Source organism: Rhyacophila brunnea, unplaced genomic scaffold (genome assembly GCF_057557595.1).
Source record: "Rhyacophila brunnea isolate RB1 unplaced genomic scaffold, BYU_Rbru_1.0 scaffold_12, whole genome shotgun sequence".
NCBI classification, from domain to species: domain Eukaryota; kingdom Metazoa; phylum Arthropoda; class Insecta; order Trichoptera; family Rhyacophilidae; genus Rhyacophila; species Rhyacophila brunnea.
The window spans coordinates 14733306-14751517 of NW_028232774.1; the positions used below are offsets into that span (position 1 = coordinate 14733306).

An 18212-nucleotide genomic window follows, 5' to 3' on the forward strand; every position below is an offset into this window, starting at 1 on the left:
CCTTGCCTGATATAGACTATTACACTGTAAAAGATTTTATTAAGTATTTTTCATAAACATACTTGACAAAATTCTTTTGTATTATCCCCAAGTCAAGGATTGGACCGATTGGACCAATTCAGACTTCCCGCTCGAAATGACGCGATAAAAAATGGTGAGATAGAAGTTGGTTTTTAATTTTAATTAAACATTTTAAACACGGAGCCCATGTGCAATAAAATTCAAGAATTCTCGTGGAAATCGAGATATGCTTTTAATAAAGTTATTAGTTTCACTATTAAAAAACACGTTGAAAATTAGCTCATTGGCATCATGTTAAATGCAGTGTAAAACAACGTTGTTAGAGGTGGTCAGTATTCTGTTGTACCTACTTTACGTATTCATGGAAAAATGCACTCAATAACCGTAATGCCTCGTGGACAAATCATTTTCAAGAATACAAAACATGTTTACTCAAGTCTCTCCGTCTGTATGAAATCAGCGCAACCTAATCTAGTTTACGAACTCCACAACAATTTCGTCTCCGCCAGGAATATATTATAATATGAACACATTGCCAATATTTGGCTCTCATCCAAAGTATTGAAGTATTCGCTCTTCAAAATTTTATTACGTTTTCTTATTGAAAATCACGACATAAGAGAAAAAGCTAATGAAATGGAAATAATATAAGAATTCTATCGAATTATAATAATATGATGTTATCTTTAAGTGAATTTTTCTTATATACTTTAAAGATTCACAAAAGTGATTACAATCGGACATTGTTTCTTTTTATAATAGATATATTCCCCTGGGCCGAATTAATACCTTTAAGGGTGGGTCCTAAGTATATACTTAGAATTTTGGTGCCCCCCATATATAATGTAGTTATATCTAATAAAAAACCGAAAAAAAAAATTGTCAAGAAATATTATTAAGTTTGATTAAACCGACGATACCATATTCATTCACAACATTTTCTAAAATTATATCAAATGCTTTATAATCAGTCATAAAATTTGCATTGTTATCTTTAGTCGATACATGCAAAAGATTTTAATAATTAAAAATTTGAATATTTCTACTGCTTTTTCTCAAGATTTATGTATTCTTTTTAGCATTACAATATACCATGAGGCCCAATGATAAATATTTTATGACCTCACCGGAATTGAACCTGAAGTCCCCGATTGAGCACGGGCTTACTTTACAACGTTTTTCGGTACCGTTCGGTTATACGGAATACAGCGGAAAACGCATTTTGAAAATACCCGATATACTGGATTATTTGTTAGTTTTGGTTAGTTTAGGTTAGGTTAGGTATGGTTAAGTTAGGTTTGGTTAGGTTAACCTAACAAATAATCCAGGTTATCGGCTATTTTCAAAATGTGTTTTCCGCTGTATTCCGTATAACCGAACAGTACCCGTTTTTCTTAGCTCGTATTCTTATTTGTCCGGTACAAATCTTGCAATTGATTTTTAACTAACTTCCCGACTAGCTAGACATTTGAAACTTTTAGAATATATCAGAACACGATGCCAATGCATTTTTTTTAAGTACTTTTAGCCATCTTTAAGTAGAATTGAATTCATTTTCTGTTAATTCTGTTTTGTATGAAAAGTTATTTCGACACCTTTATTGGTCGCTTATTGCATTATTGGGGTCTGGGGTCCTAGCAACTAAATTATTAATATATACGTGCGTTACTATGGAAATCAATATGACATGTCAAGTACAAATATTTTTGATCGTTTAAGCTAGTCATGTCAAGTTTATATGTTTCAACAGAAAATATAAAAACGTTGTTTATAAAAGATCCTTTTTATCTTGTAATTATTTTCTTATAGGTTTCAGCGTTGTATATTCCTACTAGTTTTATAACGGTACAATAACTATAAAGTTAACAAACCTACCAAAAAGGCGTAAATGACATTTTGTCGAAAATGAGTTCTTACTTATTTTTTTAATTAATTTTTAGTGTCTTATAAATCTCATTGGCATTATAATCTCGTGAAAAAGTCACATTTTTTTGGTTTACGCAATGCCTAATAATTTTATTTTAAAAACTACCTAACAACACTATCTGCAATTTGTAGTCATATGTCAATGAAAACAAGTAACTACCTGCGTATGACTGATAAAGGTTAGTGTGACCTATTTATAACGGATCTCAACTGCCTACCGCCAGTGATAAACATTCGTTTGTTGAATTTCGAAATTTTCCCGTTTACCCTATTTGCGGTCATTTACCTTTGATGTATATGTTTATACAATTGAGATTCATAAAGTTTCTTTTATTTTATGGTATTAAAATTATCCCACTCTGACACAACTCTTTTGAGAAAAAAAATCTTAAACCGTCTTGTCGTTTTTCGCTTGTTATTTTAGTCTTTTTTTTACATCTCCATTTTCCCTCGAAATATAAAATACTGACTTCCTCGCTCAGCTGTCTTGGCTTTTCCGGAAAATCAAAAGAACGTAGCGTATGTACCTTGGTAATCTTTTCGGGGGCATAAAGACTGCTCCAGGAAGTTTATAAAACAGCTGTTTCCTTTTAAAATCTCAAGCTTCTTTGAAACGTTCTTCTTGAGATTTTAATTGTATAAATATATCTCTCTTACTTACCTTGATTTTATTTATTTAAAATCCTCTCTGCTCCATCTTCTGTAATCTTTTTTTGCATTAAAATGTAATACAATTGAGTGGTGCTTACTGGCAAAATCCATGTCATATTACAATAATAGAAAACGTTACAGATTTTACTTTTTATCTCATTTTGTTGCATTTTATATACTAGCGCATTATTCTATTTTATACACAAGACTGCTATCGGCCGCTGTCGAGGGTAGTTTTTTTATATTTTTTATTGAGGTGTGTATTATAATTATTACAATAAGTTCGATGTAATGTTTACAATACGTGCTAAGTTTTAACACCACCTTTCTTATCTGTGCTAACTTTTAGAGCCAGCTGGACAGTTTTGACTGAATATACGGCTAACTTATTGTAACAATAATTACAATACCTCAATACAAAAGTATGATAAGCTACCCTCGATAGCTACCGATAACGGTCGATAGCAGTATTCTGTATAGAAAAGATGCGCAGGGGTGACCAACTTGCTTGATTTTGCGATCGATTTTTTACGCAATAAATTGATCGTGATGTTTTTTTTTGTTATTCACAAAATTTCATCAAATTCATGAAATTTAACACATTACCACACTTATATTAAAACAGGATACTAAAAAAAATTATTGGTGAGTATCAGCAGAATATACTTATATAATATATCTACTTATGAAAAAACACATGATATACAATACTCGTACATTATGTGTATTTATATTCGCCACGAATCGTTCATAGCGGGGTATGTATGCTGACAAGGATAATCGTAATTATTCTTCAGTATAATACCCCGTTCACACGTTCATTGATTTACTCCTGACAGTACGTCTAATCGCAGAAATATCAATAAATTGCACGTGTAAACATGTATTGTCCTGCAAGTTGCAAGATCGCATGCATTAATCAAACATGTTCAGAAGCTTCAGAATTCTCACGCGACATTTGGTATTTGTCGAATTCTGCGCCTGCGTAAAAAAAACATTGCGTCTCACTTACTATTGAAGAATGAGATTGGGGAGTCAGCACTTTTACGTGTGAACAGTTATTATCGCGATAGTTTAAACACATTATTGTTGCAAGTAAATCCACGCACCTGAATAGGCGATATATAATAATCAGTGAGCATGCAATAATAATTTTCACATACAGGTGCTCATCGCGTCAACACCTCCTATTACACGCTCCGTTTTCGCGTAGTGGACTACCTACATCGTTACGATCAAAAAACCGCACGCGCATCACAGAATAATCGTCAGCTCATACCGCTGTATACCTACCAAAGAAAATAATTCTGCATACCTACCGAAGAAATTAATTCACACCGATAAATATTGAGCAAATATCGCAACCGCAAATAAACGCATCATTCCGATTTTGAATCAACATCCCGAATCACCAACATGGATCTGGGACCAACCAATTGCACCCTGGCCAAGCTAACGATCGAGCTGAACAATCAAACAAAAATCAAGGCGTCTACTCTTCTACTCTACGAAACTGCCATCCACTCTACATCGTTATGTTGTCAGCGTTATTAAACTACCAAATATCTCAAACTCTCCTGGACGCAACTTAAAGCCAAACACTTGAAGAAAACTCTGACCCGGAAACCCTAAGACAGTAAGCGCTGAAAACCAAATCACCCGCCTCAAAAGAGATCCACCAAACCCCAAAAGTACCTACAGGCAAAATCACCAAGACCTTGACATCTCGAAAAATGTGACAATAGTGCTGACGACAAGGACAATCCTCCCCAAGGTACCTGTCCATCGCATTTCGCCTATTATTTTCCACGACGAGAAAGTATACGACAATACAATAATTAAAACCCTCAACTATCAAGACATCAAAGTCGCAAATGTTACAAACTAAAATACTGACACCTGCCTCAACTTTTCCAACACATTGGATTATCAAGGTGCGATGTAATTACTGAACTCCAGACAAACTAGCTTCCACTCTTTCAACTCGAAAAATGAGAATCCCTTCAAGGCCGTCCAGGTTGACACCGATGACATAACAACCAACCTCATCCAGCTGGCCTGCCACGTCATGCCAGCACACATAGGATAGCCCAAAGGAAGCAAAAGCACTTTAACCCATTGTGCTAGTCATAATCCAACTGAGACACAAGGGCAATAGAAGTATAGTAATAGAAGTAATGATAATTTTACTTTGTTAATTTTGAAGTAAATAAATCTGATTGCGTACATATGCGGATCTTAAACAAGAATATATCAAAATATTAGTAGATCTGATGAACTAACATAATGTTTTCTTATTTTCTTAACAAACATTTTGTCAATATCGTTCGCCATAGGTAAATTATAGACAGGTACGTCTGCGATCGACCGAAAATTGCTTCTTTATCTACCTGTTGGCCTTATCTGTTATTTACGAGTATGTTTTTGAAGAAAATAATATAATTCGACATCTTTACGTATAAGGTCGAAACTGCACAATGGTAACTTTTCCGTAGAGCGATTTTAATGTTGCGATTGACACAATTACGTAAATTTAAATGCTAAATCGTATTTGTTTAGTTATAGGTACCTATTAAATATTGTTATAAAATAAAGTCAAAATAGCTAAACACGCAGTTCCGACTAGTGAATCCAATTTCGAGCCAAAATTCTGATCCCGGGATTTCGGGATTACAATTTGACAATCCCGGGATTGGTATTTTTTTCCATTGTTAATATAAAAATTTTATACTTACAAATAACATTGATAAAATCGGTTAAAAATAAATCTAGTATAATTTATACTATTTAAGACATTTATTGTTAATATTGTATATCTACGTTCAATCTTGGAAATACATAAGTTTAATGGAGTAAATAATATTGTTATATAAATAATAATGTGAATTTAATATGAGATTGCTGTTTCTGATAGTAAAGACTTAATGAACGGGTTAGCAAGATTTAAAATAGTAAAGCAAATCATGGTGTACTTATGGCCTTTCTGCTTCATAAATCTAATTAGTCAGCCAAATATGAAACTGCCGTAAAACGTATGAGATCATGGTGGAATTACTTTGTTAATAGTGCAAAGCAATGTTTTTTTCTAATCTTTCTCATTTTTATTTATTTATGTGAAAAAATAAAATGAATCGGCATCTTACACATGGGTATAATTCAAACTTCATTCAAACTCAGTTTATTTCTAATTTAGTTATGTGTTATTAAAAGTATTTTTTCTGTTATATTTTCGTTTTTATTTTCCATAAAAATTCATAAAAAAATCAATCCCGAAAGTTTCGGGATTGTGTTTATCAATCTCGGGATTCATAAGTATCGAAAATAGCTCGGGATCCCTGGTAGTTATGTAGTAAATATGTCGATTTGTATGGTAAAGAAAAAATCAACGATGTCTAAACCATTTTATTAACCTTCATGCAAGAGGTGGTTTTGATTCAGTGCCAATCTCGTGTGGAATTGTTGAACCATCGATAAGATAATAATTTCTGTAATCAAATATCATTAATAGTATTCTTTTATTGATTGTTAATTTAATTTTTTACAGCCACGTCACTCGGCCAAGCTTCTTAATGTCCTGAGGCAGATGCCGCAGAGGAACGGTCCTGATGTATTCTTCAGTTTTCCAGGCCGTAAAGGATCGGTGAGCATACAATTACTATTATTAACCTTTTTCTTGTACCACATAACCAAATCATGGAATTTACATTCGCCTCTTAACTACCTACATTGTCGCAGCCATGATTTATTCTGGAACGGAACCGTTTCGTCGTGTCAAGCCTATCAGGCATCATTAGCGAGGGATGCAAGACTAGTCAATGCGTCAATGCACTCCTCAAAGACGTAGACATTTTCGTTGACGTGCTATGTATTTTGTATTCGATATTTTATTTTTCTGTATAAAATCGTAGATCCTACTTAAGTTTTTTATTATTATCATTATTATATATATTCTCTTCTCTCTTGTGAGGACTATATTATTAAACCTACAATTGAAATTTTTGAGGAGAGATTTTTTTGTGTCTTACTGAAATTATTTTATTATCTTTATGGATAAATGTACGCATCATATTTTAGTAGGATTATTGTCTATTGTCTATATTAATACATAACAAATAACTGAAGTAGGCTGTTCCAAAAAATTCTTCTGCAAAAAATTTCAAATGTGAGTCAGACTACATTCAGCTGACGATTTGTTATTATGTAAATCTCATGTTATGAACGTCTTGAAGTTAGATTTGTTATGTCCACAATGTCTCGTTTTCTTAAATATTTTTTTTTCTCACTGAAATAATGTAACGCAGCAATTTTACTTTCACTAAGCCAACTAGCAAAATTTTGTTATTAATGTTTTACGTATTTCGCAACTGTAAAATATTAATGATATTTTCAGAACGAAGCCTCCATTTCGGTATTTATAATGTGTCGTATAGCAGTGCAATCGAGATACAAAACCTCCGGGGAACGGGGGAAAAGTTTAAGTTTACACAGCCCTCGAGTTACTCCGCCGTTCGTTCTGAATGGATACTTAAAACAATATTACTTCTGTACTGTTCTTCTACCAGTGGATGCGTCTCAGCTACCATTTTTTTTTATTTTTTTAAATTTCATTATAATAAAACGCCTTTATGATTGCGGTTTAATTTTTCTCTTTTGTTCTGTGATATTATTTGTGTACAGTCCGTTTTCGTAAGAAAGTTTATTACGAGAGTTACTTATCTTGGCTTGCAACTAAAAATATTTGCTTAAATTTTCGTTTAATTTATTTAATTAAAAAAATGTAGGTACCGGGTATGGTGTACCTAAACACTAACTTACCATGGAAGTATTATAAGAACATTGCATTCCCAACATTGAAGATGATATTGTTTTGGACATAACCCAATATTGACGTAACCTAACCTATAGCCTTACCATACCCCCCCCCCATCGCACTTTTAAATATAAAACTAGTAGCACTATATACTGTCCAACAGCAAGATATCGTCGATAACCGGAATTCGCTGTAGTCCCATATGGAAGACTTCTCAGTGACGTACCTACCTGTCATAGCGGCAACGCGTGTTTACAATAATGTATCGGCTCTCTTTTTAGATGCGACTCCTTTTCTTCTTCGCAATAAAGCACAGGTTTACCAATAATATTTTTAATATCACTTCTGATCGTTTTTTATATACTTTTATTATAAAAAGCATCAAATTAAGTAAATCTATAGATCATTTGAAACGTTAGTAAGATTAAATGCATAGTTCACAGTTTTAACACGTAGACAAGAAGTTCGTGTTCGACAATAGTACGTTATACTGCATTTATAGCGCTATAAAATCGTAGCCAAGATAATATAATGGTTCTTGTATAAAATTATAAATTTTGTTATTATTTTGTCTTCTTCTTTTTTTGCTATATCCGTTATCGAACGTTGTCGATAAGTTCGGTCATTTTCTCCCTATGCATCGCTTCTCTAATAGGGATGGGGTGTGCTGAGCTCAAACTAGTTTATGAATTTCTTGAGCCAGGACGTTGTTCTTCTACCAGGCCCACGCTTACCGTAGATATTCCCTTTAATTATAAGATTCAGAAGTTTATATCTCTTGGGATGCCGCATGATACGGCCAAAGTGTGCCAATTTTCTTTGGTCTCTTTTATCCTCGACATGGTCTCGACATTTGTAATGTTTTGGCTTTCCAGCTGATACAAAGCATGCGTCTGTACACCTACATTTCAAAGGCTTTATGTTTTCCGTTCATTTTTTTCTATGGGTGTTGACCCGTCCACTCTATACTTCCCTTTGAAGGAAGAAGGCAGTAACTCGCAAAATTTGTAAAATGATACACATTTCTTAGCAGAAAGGCAGTAATTGCGCATATTTATTGCAGTTACTGCTTGTTTATTATTATTTTGTTTGTCTATCCCACTACACATATCACAGTTTTTTATTAATTCATAATACAAACATTTGAAAAAAAAAACACATTATGTCATTTATCTGGAAAGTGTGTGAGAGTCAGTTAGGTACTGCCTTCTTCCTTGGAAGGGCAGTATATTGGTCAAATAAATCCTTAGGTAGGTTCCAGTGGAGAAGACTTTTAACTAGGAGCCCACCATATATATAGTATCTTAATAGTTCTCGCAAAATAGCTACTTACAGAGTTGTGCTTTCAAAAACTGTAATAATTCGCACGTAAATGTATCATATTTTTGTAAGTATATAAAATCGTGAAATCTACGGCAAATTATTATAACAAATTCGAAAATTGCACTATTATTTGAAAGTTTTTCATTATTAGCTGCCAAGTAAATAAATACAAATTAGATCACTCAAAAAAAGTTTTTTCTGCGTCGTTAAATCATATTTACTTAGAGAAATTAAAAAATATAAATTTAAATTTTATCTCCTATGAATTATTGTTTGTGATTAAAAAAAACTATCGAACGCCATCTATTATCCAAATTGTGTACCTACTTATTCATAAGTAGTAATTATTATATCAATATTATTATCTTCTTAAATACCGTAAGTATTTCTGACTCAATGGTTCTTATCTCGCTTTTTATAATTGGAATAAAATGTTCGTATTATATTTATTTTTTGATTTTATTAATTGAATTAGTGATGTTTCATTCTGCGTAAACAATTAAATTCTTAATAAATTTTGCTAAAAGATCGTCGCGACTCGGTAATGAGGGTGGCGCCGTTTTCTTAATAAAAACAAAAAAAAGTTGAATCTATTCACAAATTTGACAAAGTAACGCGATACTTGACCTTTCTTTTATCGTCTCAATCAATGGATCGAGACAATTTCATTACAGTCTTTATTGTGACCTTTATATAAAATCAATATTTACTAAATAAAACATCACTCCCACACAATTTCAGTAATTTGGTATTATTAATTACATGTTGATTACATTTTACCTAATTACTTATACTTTCGCGTTAGAATTATTTATTGAAGTTATACTTCTTTTAGCGTGTTTGGGAAATCAGATCAAAATGTATTTTTGGCGTGTGACATGTAACACATAATTTATTTTTCACACGAAAAAAAATACACTCAATTGGATTTAAACCAACGATTGTTCGGTTATCAGCCGAGCGCACTACCTTTACGCCACAGTATGATACTGCAATCGTGACGATTATACAGTATAATATTATAGTTTGTTCTTCTTCTATGAATTGTTCCGTTGCCTAGGCAGCGAATTTATTATTGTCGGCCATTTGCAATTCCTTACATAACAAACAATTAAAATCAAAGTGACAGTTTGTACTTTAAAAATAAAAAAAACAACGAGAAACCATTATATAATTTAGTAATATAAGTTAAAGTGTATAGAAATAAACCAACGGCGTTCCAATAAGCGGTCCTTTTTCTTGAGTGTGTAATTTAATTTTTATTTTCTTTGCTATACATAAGAATTTCCGACCATGTCCAATCCTAATAAGACCTATGGGCCTCTACAAAGTGGAGGTTTGCATTAACAGATTTTATTTTTTCGAGAAATGGATGTCAGCCACTTGCTTAACCTATTAGATCCATACTCTGACTCATACACAAATTGAAAAACAATATTTGTGTACTTGCCAGACCCAGGATTCGAACCTGGATCCCACGACGCGATAGGCCGACGCTTAAGGCCGCGTGGCCATCGTGGGTGTGCATAAGATATACATAAGGTATAGAGGTATACATAGGAATACTGAACAAATAATGTAATCAATGACCATAGTGCTGCCCCAAAACCCATTTGACTGACGATCTCATTAAGTTCGGTGGATGCAATGGAAGAGATGATTGAGGGACCGCACAACGACTACGCCAATATTAAAAAACAAGCGACGGGCTCTCGGACCTCTGTGCAGACAACATTATCATGAAATAACCTCCATAACCTCACTAGATAATAAACAACAAAATAACACAAGAACACTACACGATATAATATTTAATTCTGGCCATTAACTCATTATAGACTTCATCTAAACTAAAACTTCTAATCTACCAGATTTTTAATACATTAACCTCTAACAAATGCAAATACATATTTAACTTTATGAAATTATCGCTATATTATAATATCAAAACTACCTTGTAGGTACATAAAAGCAATAGCACTGTTCGTTAAAAATAAATCTAAAAAAGAGGAGGAAATTGCACCACATACTATATAGATACAGGCCATACTTGTTTAATTACAAACCTACGTTATAGATAATTTTATTTCACACAAAAAACAACGTTGAAAAATACAAAAGTACATGTTTGAATAGTTTTGCTAATGTAGCTACATTATCGAAGACTATCGGTAATCAACACAATTTTGCTTTGTCGGAAACAGGTAAACGACATTTTAATACTATATTATCAATTATAGATAAAGTAAATAAATGGATGAAGTTTCTATAGGTACAGAAATGCTGCAAAACAGTGGTCAATCCGGGAACTATAATCGCTGATAATATCGGACACGTCATCGTGGTATTTTTTTCACAACGGCAACAAATTCAATATGTACCTAGTTATGCCAGTCAATACGCAGTCGATTTATGGTCCGTGCTTGTTGACAATAACTAACTGTTCGGGCATTTTTTTGAATTGTGTTCTGTTACAGACTTCCGATCCGATCGCGATTGGCCGAATGCATTATTACAATGTTTGTGAATGAGTGATTGCGTATTCCCGATAATTCAATCAGCCGAGTAAGCTCATATCGGTGATAGATGTCACACAACATGACCAAAACTGATGAAATTTACTCAGAACAATTATTTATTTATGTTGAATCGTGGTCCATACGACCCGTTTCACACAAGACACTGGTGTCTGGATACCGGAGTCACTGGAGACTGCATATTTATATTATAGACACTAGTGTCTCCGTCTGACCGCACCCCATTTATGTGTAAACGCAGCGTCTCGAGACATTGGTATCTGGACAGCGGTGTCTCGTGTGAAACAGTGTTTCTTAATGCAGTCATTATATCTGGCGGACCCTCTCGTTATACGTTTATTTTCGGCTTCGATGATACTATGGCGCATAATACCGTTTATTTACAGGTGGTTGACGAAACATTTGGCCTTGTCAACTAATCCTAACTGTATAACAAGTTCGTTTAATTTAGGTTTAATTCGATACCCCAGTTCAATAGGGGAACAACTCATAAAACCTTGTTCTAAGATAATGGCGTTTGAATTTTTTGCAGTAATTCTCATTTTAATTTTAAAGCCTTGATTTCGTTGAAATTGTATGTTTTTGTATTTAATTTAGTAGAATTCATCAATACACAATGAAATTGTACATTTTAATAAGGAATTAACCAATAAATTTGATTATATAACGGAATTACTAATTAATCTCAGAAAGGGTTATTCGATTTTATGACACATTGAAGACATTTTTGACTATTTTTTTTGCTGAATTATAAAAAGGAAACTTTTCTACATCGAATGGCATTATTAACTCAAAACCTTTAAATTTTGAGTTGTTCCCCTATTGAACTGGGGTGGGGTATCGAATTAATCTTCCTTTTTCTTGTAAGTCCACCGTATTAACAGCAGACCTCAACTGTTATATAACTTCTGGTCGAGATTTTCAACCAAGTAATTCGCCGTAAACAATTGAGTCACTCAGTGTTAAGTGCAAAACTGCAATTATTTTTAATGCTTTTTCTAAGTTTAAAAGAAAAGATGTCATTTTTTAAAGTATATTTTCTACTTTTAAAAGTCACTGATTTTATTTGACCGTTGAATGGTAGGGCGGCCGTCGTAAATGGAAGAAGTTTCATCCCGTCTGCCCGACTAATGGTTCAAAACTAATTACTTGGTTAAAACTTACTCAGCCACGGTGTATTCGCTGAAAGAGTAAGAGACGTATAGAAACACAACGGCCCGCCCATTCGTTGATTAAATGAATTCAGTTTTAAAATCTGGCTAAACGCAATGAATTTGACTTCAGATTTCTTACAACCTATCCACATACGTAGAATCACTAGAATATTTTAATGCTAGTGAATTACCTTTGTATACCCTAATGTGTGAGTTATTAGTAGATATATTGTAAATAATCGATAAAGTAATGAGTAAACCATGTATAAATATGATGTATATTGAGAAATTCTATTGTAACTTTTACTAAACTATACTTGCTCTAATAGCTATATAGTAGTATTAGAATTTTAGTGTATTTATAATATCGCAGAGGTACCTACTACTCCACAATACCACACATTACTTAATTACAATATCGCCTGCCTACCGAGACTAGATTTGTTACAAAACGTTAACGAGATAATATGTTGCAAATAGTAAGTAGTAGTTTTTCAAGAGCACCCCCAGAAGCAAAAATGCTGCGGCATACTAGAAACACGAGTTGATAAGGTTCGCTTTAGATCAGCGATTTCCAAACTGGGAGGCGCTAACACAATTCACTTAAAACCAGAATCCATATTTTCATACAGTGAAAGTGACGTGACAAATATTTATTTGAATATGTTGATGTTGAATGTATTTAAAATTGAAGAAAAAATTAATGTTGCCACAGGTTTGCAGTTTGCAAATGCATAGTTTATAAAACGGCCGCTAGTTATAAACTATACAAAAAAACAGTCCTTTAAAAGGTTGTTTGCAAACCTGTCTGAAAATATGGGGACAAATTTTATAATACCTCACTTCTACACTATTGTGAAGCGCGCTGGCTATCTCGTGAAAAAATGAAGTCTGAATAAAAGGGTCAAATCATAATGTTGAAATTTGACGCAAGTTTGTTTAGGAACGATAATTTTGTTGTATTTGGTTGAAATTTTTAAAAAAATGAGTGAATAAATCAATGCAAGGACCACTAACGCATTCACTGATTTAAAAAGACGAAGTGAAAGGCATTCATAAAAATTTGGAGCTTTGGAAATCAAAATTACAATAAAAATAAGTTCGCCATGTATCCACATTTAAATTATTTCCACGCCAGATATATATTGAGGCAAACAAAAACCTATTTACTGAGTTCTTGGTTAGTTTGATAATGCACTTTTAACATTATTTTATTAATAGTAAAAAAAGTCTCCTGCGGCACTGTTCTATTTCAAAGCTGTTAAATATTTTAAATATATGGTTGAAAGATCCTGGTCTCGGGGCCCGCTCCAGGATGCGGGGCCCATGATAGAATCCATTTGTCAATGAACGATGATAAATTTGGATTGACTACTATTGAAATTGATTGTGCTAATAAACAAGCACGTTCATCGCATGAAACAAATTAATTTAAAAATGAATATATAAGTACTTAGTAAAACTTTTTTTTTTCATTTTTGTATTAGTACCTACATTGTTAACTATTTAAAAAGGTGTCTGTTAAGCTAAGTTCTTAAATCTTGTGAATTATTCGTTGAATAAAAAAATAGTTAATTAAATTATTATCAAGGTAAGTTACAACAAAAAATCTTAGTGATCTGTGACGTCGGCTAGTTATTTATTAATACCTACTTTGATTTAAATAACAAAACCCGATTGCCAATATTAACTCAATTTGGAAAACGTTTCGGAAAGTATTTGTAAGAGCCATAGTTTGACGCAATTAGCTATGCTACATATAGCATTGTGATCGATGTGCGTGAGCGCGAATCCCGAGAGACGCAGGTTTGATCCTGCCGGGTGTCGTATTTTTTTAACCATATTTTCTATTGGTTAGATAATAATATGTACATTTTCAAGTTTTCTCTAATGCGTTACAGATAATACAGGACAAATATATATAAGTACGGTAAAATATCACCGTCGTAGGTGAGTGGCAGAATGTTCGCTTTTTAAGCCATGGGTCACGGGTTCCAATATCGTGTCTGGTAAACGTTGTTTTCTTAAGAGCATACATAAGTGAAAAGGCAAATAATTTTCAACAGTAGATATGACAAAACTTTTCACTCGTCGCCAATTGGAGACCGACAGTTGAGGTGTAAACACGTCAATTTGTTTTGTGATATTCTTAAACCGTGTAAAGATGACTAAAAAACGTTACCCATTTAGGTACTTGAAAAAGAAAACATGTCAATGAATATACTATCATTATTACTAATATAACAATAACATAACATTAAATGGACCATTGTTGAATTTTTATGACAAATTTTATTTCGTTCGACTCGCGTCATTTGCATAATCCGCGCATCGCCTAGTCACGATCTTTTTAGACCATGCCTCAACTGAAGTATAGCCTTAATGTCTGTATGGATAATTGACAAATAATGTCCCGATTGATAAAAATGCTTTAGTAGAAAGCAGACGTCTACGCTCATGGGGTTGTTATTCATTTGAATTTGGTCAGGGCCAATAAAACTGCTTCGCAAAACAATGGATGAGAGAAAGGTAAGCAGCAATTTCTCGTAAAACAATGTGTTAATAAACCTCTTTGGAACACTGGCGTTTATATATATATAATATAAGAACATGATGTACTTATATATTTATTTAACGCTACAACGGGCTATGAGTCAATATGACTATATCTAGTGTAGTTAGTAAAATATGTGAAACAATTGCAAACAAAATCATATAATTTTATTGTGACCGTCCCCGAATAAAAAGCTAGCGTCTTACTTACTCGATTATGAGTGCCATGAACTACATTAAATTATAGATCTATGTGAACAGATATTAGTGCGTCATCTGCTGGCAGTACTCTTACGAAAAGTGAAATAATGATCTATAAAACAATTTAATATATTTCCTCAACTTTGTAGTCAATTACATTTAATTGTGTGTCTCGTAATTCCGTCATTAGACGTCTCTAATACCTATTACACTCTCCCCAGACTAAATCCTCTCGCATCTTCCACTCCGAGTTCGGTTGAAAAGCAACCAGTTCAACCGCCAGTTGGTATTTAACCTGCTGAAAATTGCAATTGCACTCTACCCGCAACCTTTTGTGGCTAGAATAATTAAAGGCTCGTCGCCCGAAGTGGAGGCTCCACCCTCTGCTGACGTTACTAGACTTTTTCAGCTGCATTCATGGGCTTGGTGGATTTTCCAGTGTATTCCATGTAACACTTTATGCCATAAAGTTTATGGCCATCAAATTTTTTTAGTGGAATTTAAATTAATTGTATATTGCTGGTTGTTACGTTTATAAAAGCTCCGGGCATTTTTTCAAGCTTAAAGTTGTATTACACCTCAGTGACGATGATTTTTTTTATCTATTCCATATTAAATAAAATAACGATTGTAATCTAGGTGCTTTTGTTTAATCTACGTCAGCAAGGTTTCGTATTTTGACGTTTCTACTGACGTATATACCTTTGGAGGTATGATGAGGTGAATGTGATAGAAGGTCGTTGTGATGAGAGTTTACTTGTTAATACAAGAATACACTGAATACAATAATAAGAGTGATGATGTGAGATTATAATCGCGAGGTAATGATGTACTGGTGAGATCGATGTCTGAATGCACTGTGACACTTGATTTGAGTAGAATATAGGATGTACTATGTCTAGTGAAGAACTCGTGACAATAGCAGTACGTCTCGTGACGGTCTCGATGAGTTGAGGGAGGATTCATAGATTGTCCTTTTTAGTTATATTAATGCAGTACATATATTACAATAAATATTGTCTTAATAATTTTTAATCAAAACAAACACTACTGATCTAGTTATGATTGAGGAAACGCTGACAATTATTATTGTTCTAATGTTTTGTTTTAACAACAAAACCTACATATTAAATTTTGTCACTAATTTAATGCTGAGTGGTATGATTGCTACATACATAAAACATATTTTCATATAATGTATCTAGATACTAAATAGCATAAAATGAAAAGTTAATAATAGCACGAATTTCCCATTGCTTAAAAATAATAACGATTTATCGATTATTCAGCAAATCGTATTATAATATCTAGGTATATTCAATTTTACAGATTCGTTCTTAATTGATATATATATATATCTCGATTAATTATTAAAATATAACGCAATACTTTATCCACTGCTGTATGAAGTCCTCATCTTGTTTCTTTCCCTATTCTCACGCTTTAGTTCGTACGTCCGCTCATATTTGTAATTATGTCGATCCAGTGGGTCTTATGCCGTGTCCACACTGGCAAAAAGTTGCTGGCAACCTCATTAAATTTTACGATAGTTATCATAATTAACGTAAAATCTAACGAGGTTGCCAGTGTGGACACGGCATTAGATCGCTCTAGTGGGCATTTTGTGGCCCTTGAGTCCACTTGATTGCCGCTTTATTTGCTTGGCTACTCCTATCACATCTTCTACGCCCATCTTACAATATTTATTTAATATATGTACTTAAATTAATAAGACTAGTTCTGTTTATTCGATAGGAAATTTTCAACTGATTTCCAATAGAACATCTTTAAATTTCTGGTGTTTATTAAGTGAATACGTGTATTAATTAAGGCGCTAAGTACCAAAATAATAAAAACTGACATTTTTATAGAAAAATGTTCTACATACCAACGCCAATCACTTCAACTATATTCTAAGTGCCTCAAGCAAGTCAAAAAAATACAGCAAAATAATTAAACCTGTCGACGTTGTTAGTCCGTTGGGGTGTTTTATTTATAATGGTGTAAGTAGCACTGCAGTGGTTAACGGCATTCAATATTAAATAGCTGACGATGGTGTGTTGACACTTGCGAGTTCTTAATACCTTAAATTATAGAAGCTGCCGTGATTGCTTCACTCTGTAAAACTACATTTTTCAAAAGATCTGCTTCATGAAATTTTACTGCAATGACTCGGTATTTTGTAACTACAGGCAATACTTCTTTTTGGTACTTAGAGCCTTATTTAATACACGTATTCAAGTTATCTTGATGGTGCCAGAATACTGGAATTACAAGATTACCACTGAAAGGAGTGTAAAACTGGAAAATAAAAAATATAAAAATAACTGATATTTCATATAATATATGACTATAAAAGAATCAGTCAAGTTGTATGGCTAGTACCAAACCTTAATATCTGTATGTTGTTTACTAAAATAATGTTTTCTTATAATCTCACCTTATTGAAAAACTCAGAAATTTACGCAGAACAAATGAGCCTGATTACCGGATGTCCGGAATCTATTAAGTGCCGGATTAGTGAGATTCTACTGTATTACGTTTTATTCCGTTGTCTTTTCACCAAGAATTCTTAGTACCTAACGTTTGTTTCGGATGACAATAGAAGTAAATAATATAAACTTTCATATTTAGAAAGCAGAGCTAAATGGGTGTTATGAAGGATGAGATGAAAATTAGTTATTTATTCGGTTAGGGTGGTTAGATATGTTGTTAGTGAAAAATATATGACGAAACCAATACAATTCGTTATATTTTTACACTTAACACGTTTTTACTTGTTGTTTTGTAAAAGGGGCGAATCAACCATTTTGGCGAACTCGACATTTTAATAAAAAAAACAATATGTACCTCACTGGCTTTGTTGTGTAAAAACGTTGAACGATAATCGTAAGGGCGAATATCCATCTAGTATAAGCAAATGTGACATATTAGGCCTTTTAATATATCATATTATAATGACAGTTTTCGTTCTAAGCTTAATTATAAACTTATTAGACATTTATAATCATCCACAGGTAATTAACAATTAAATGT

At 33.0% G+C, this 18212-nt stretch overlaps 1 protein-coding gene across 4 annotated transcripts in view; it reads left to right on the forward strand.

Annotated features, from left to right (window-relative positions):
• The window catches only part of rg (A kinase anchor protein rugose), a 684927-nt gene that overhangs the window by 200918 nt on the left and 465797 nt on the right, over positions 1–18212 (forward strand). For all 4 annotated transcript variants that reach the window (XM_085960838.1, XM_085960839.1, XM_085960840.1 and 1 more), the window contains exon 4: positions 6143–6238. In XM_085960838.1, coding sequence (XP_085816964.1) covers positions 6143–6238 — 96 coding nt within the window. The remainder of the gene's footprint in view (positions 1–6142; positions 6239–18212) is intronic.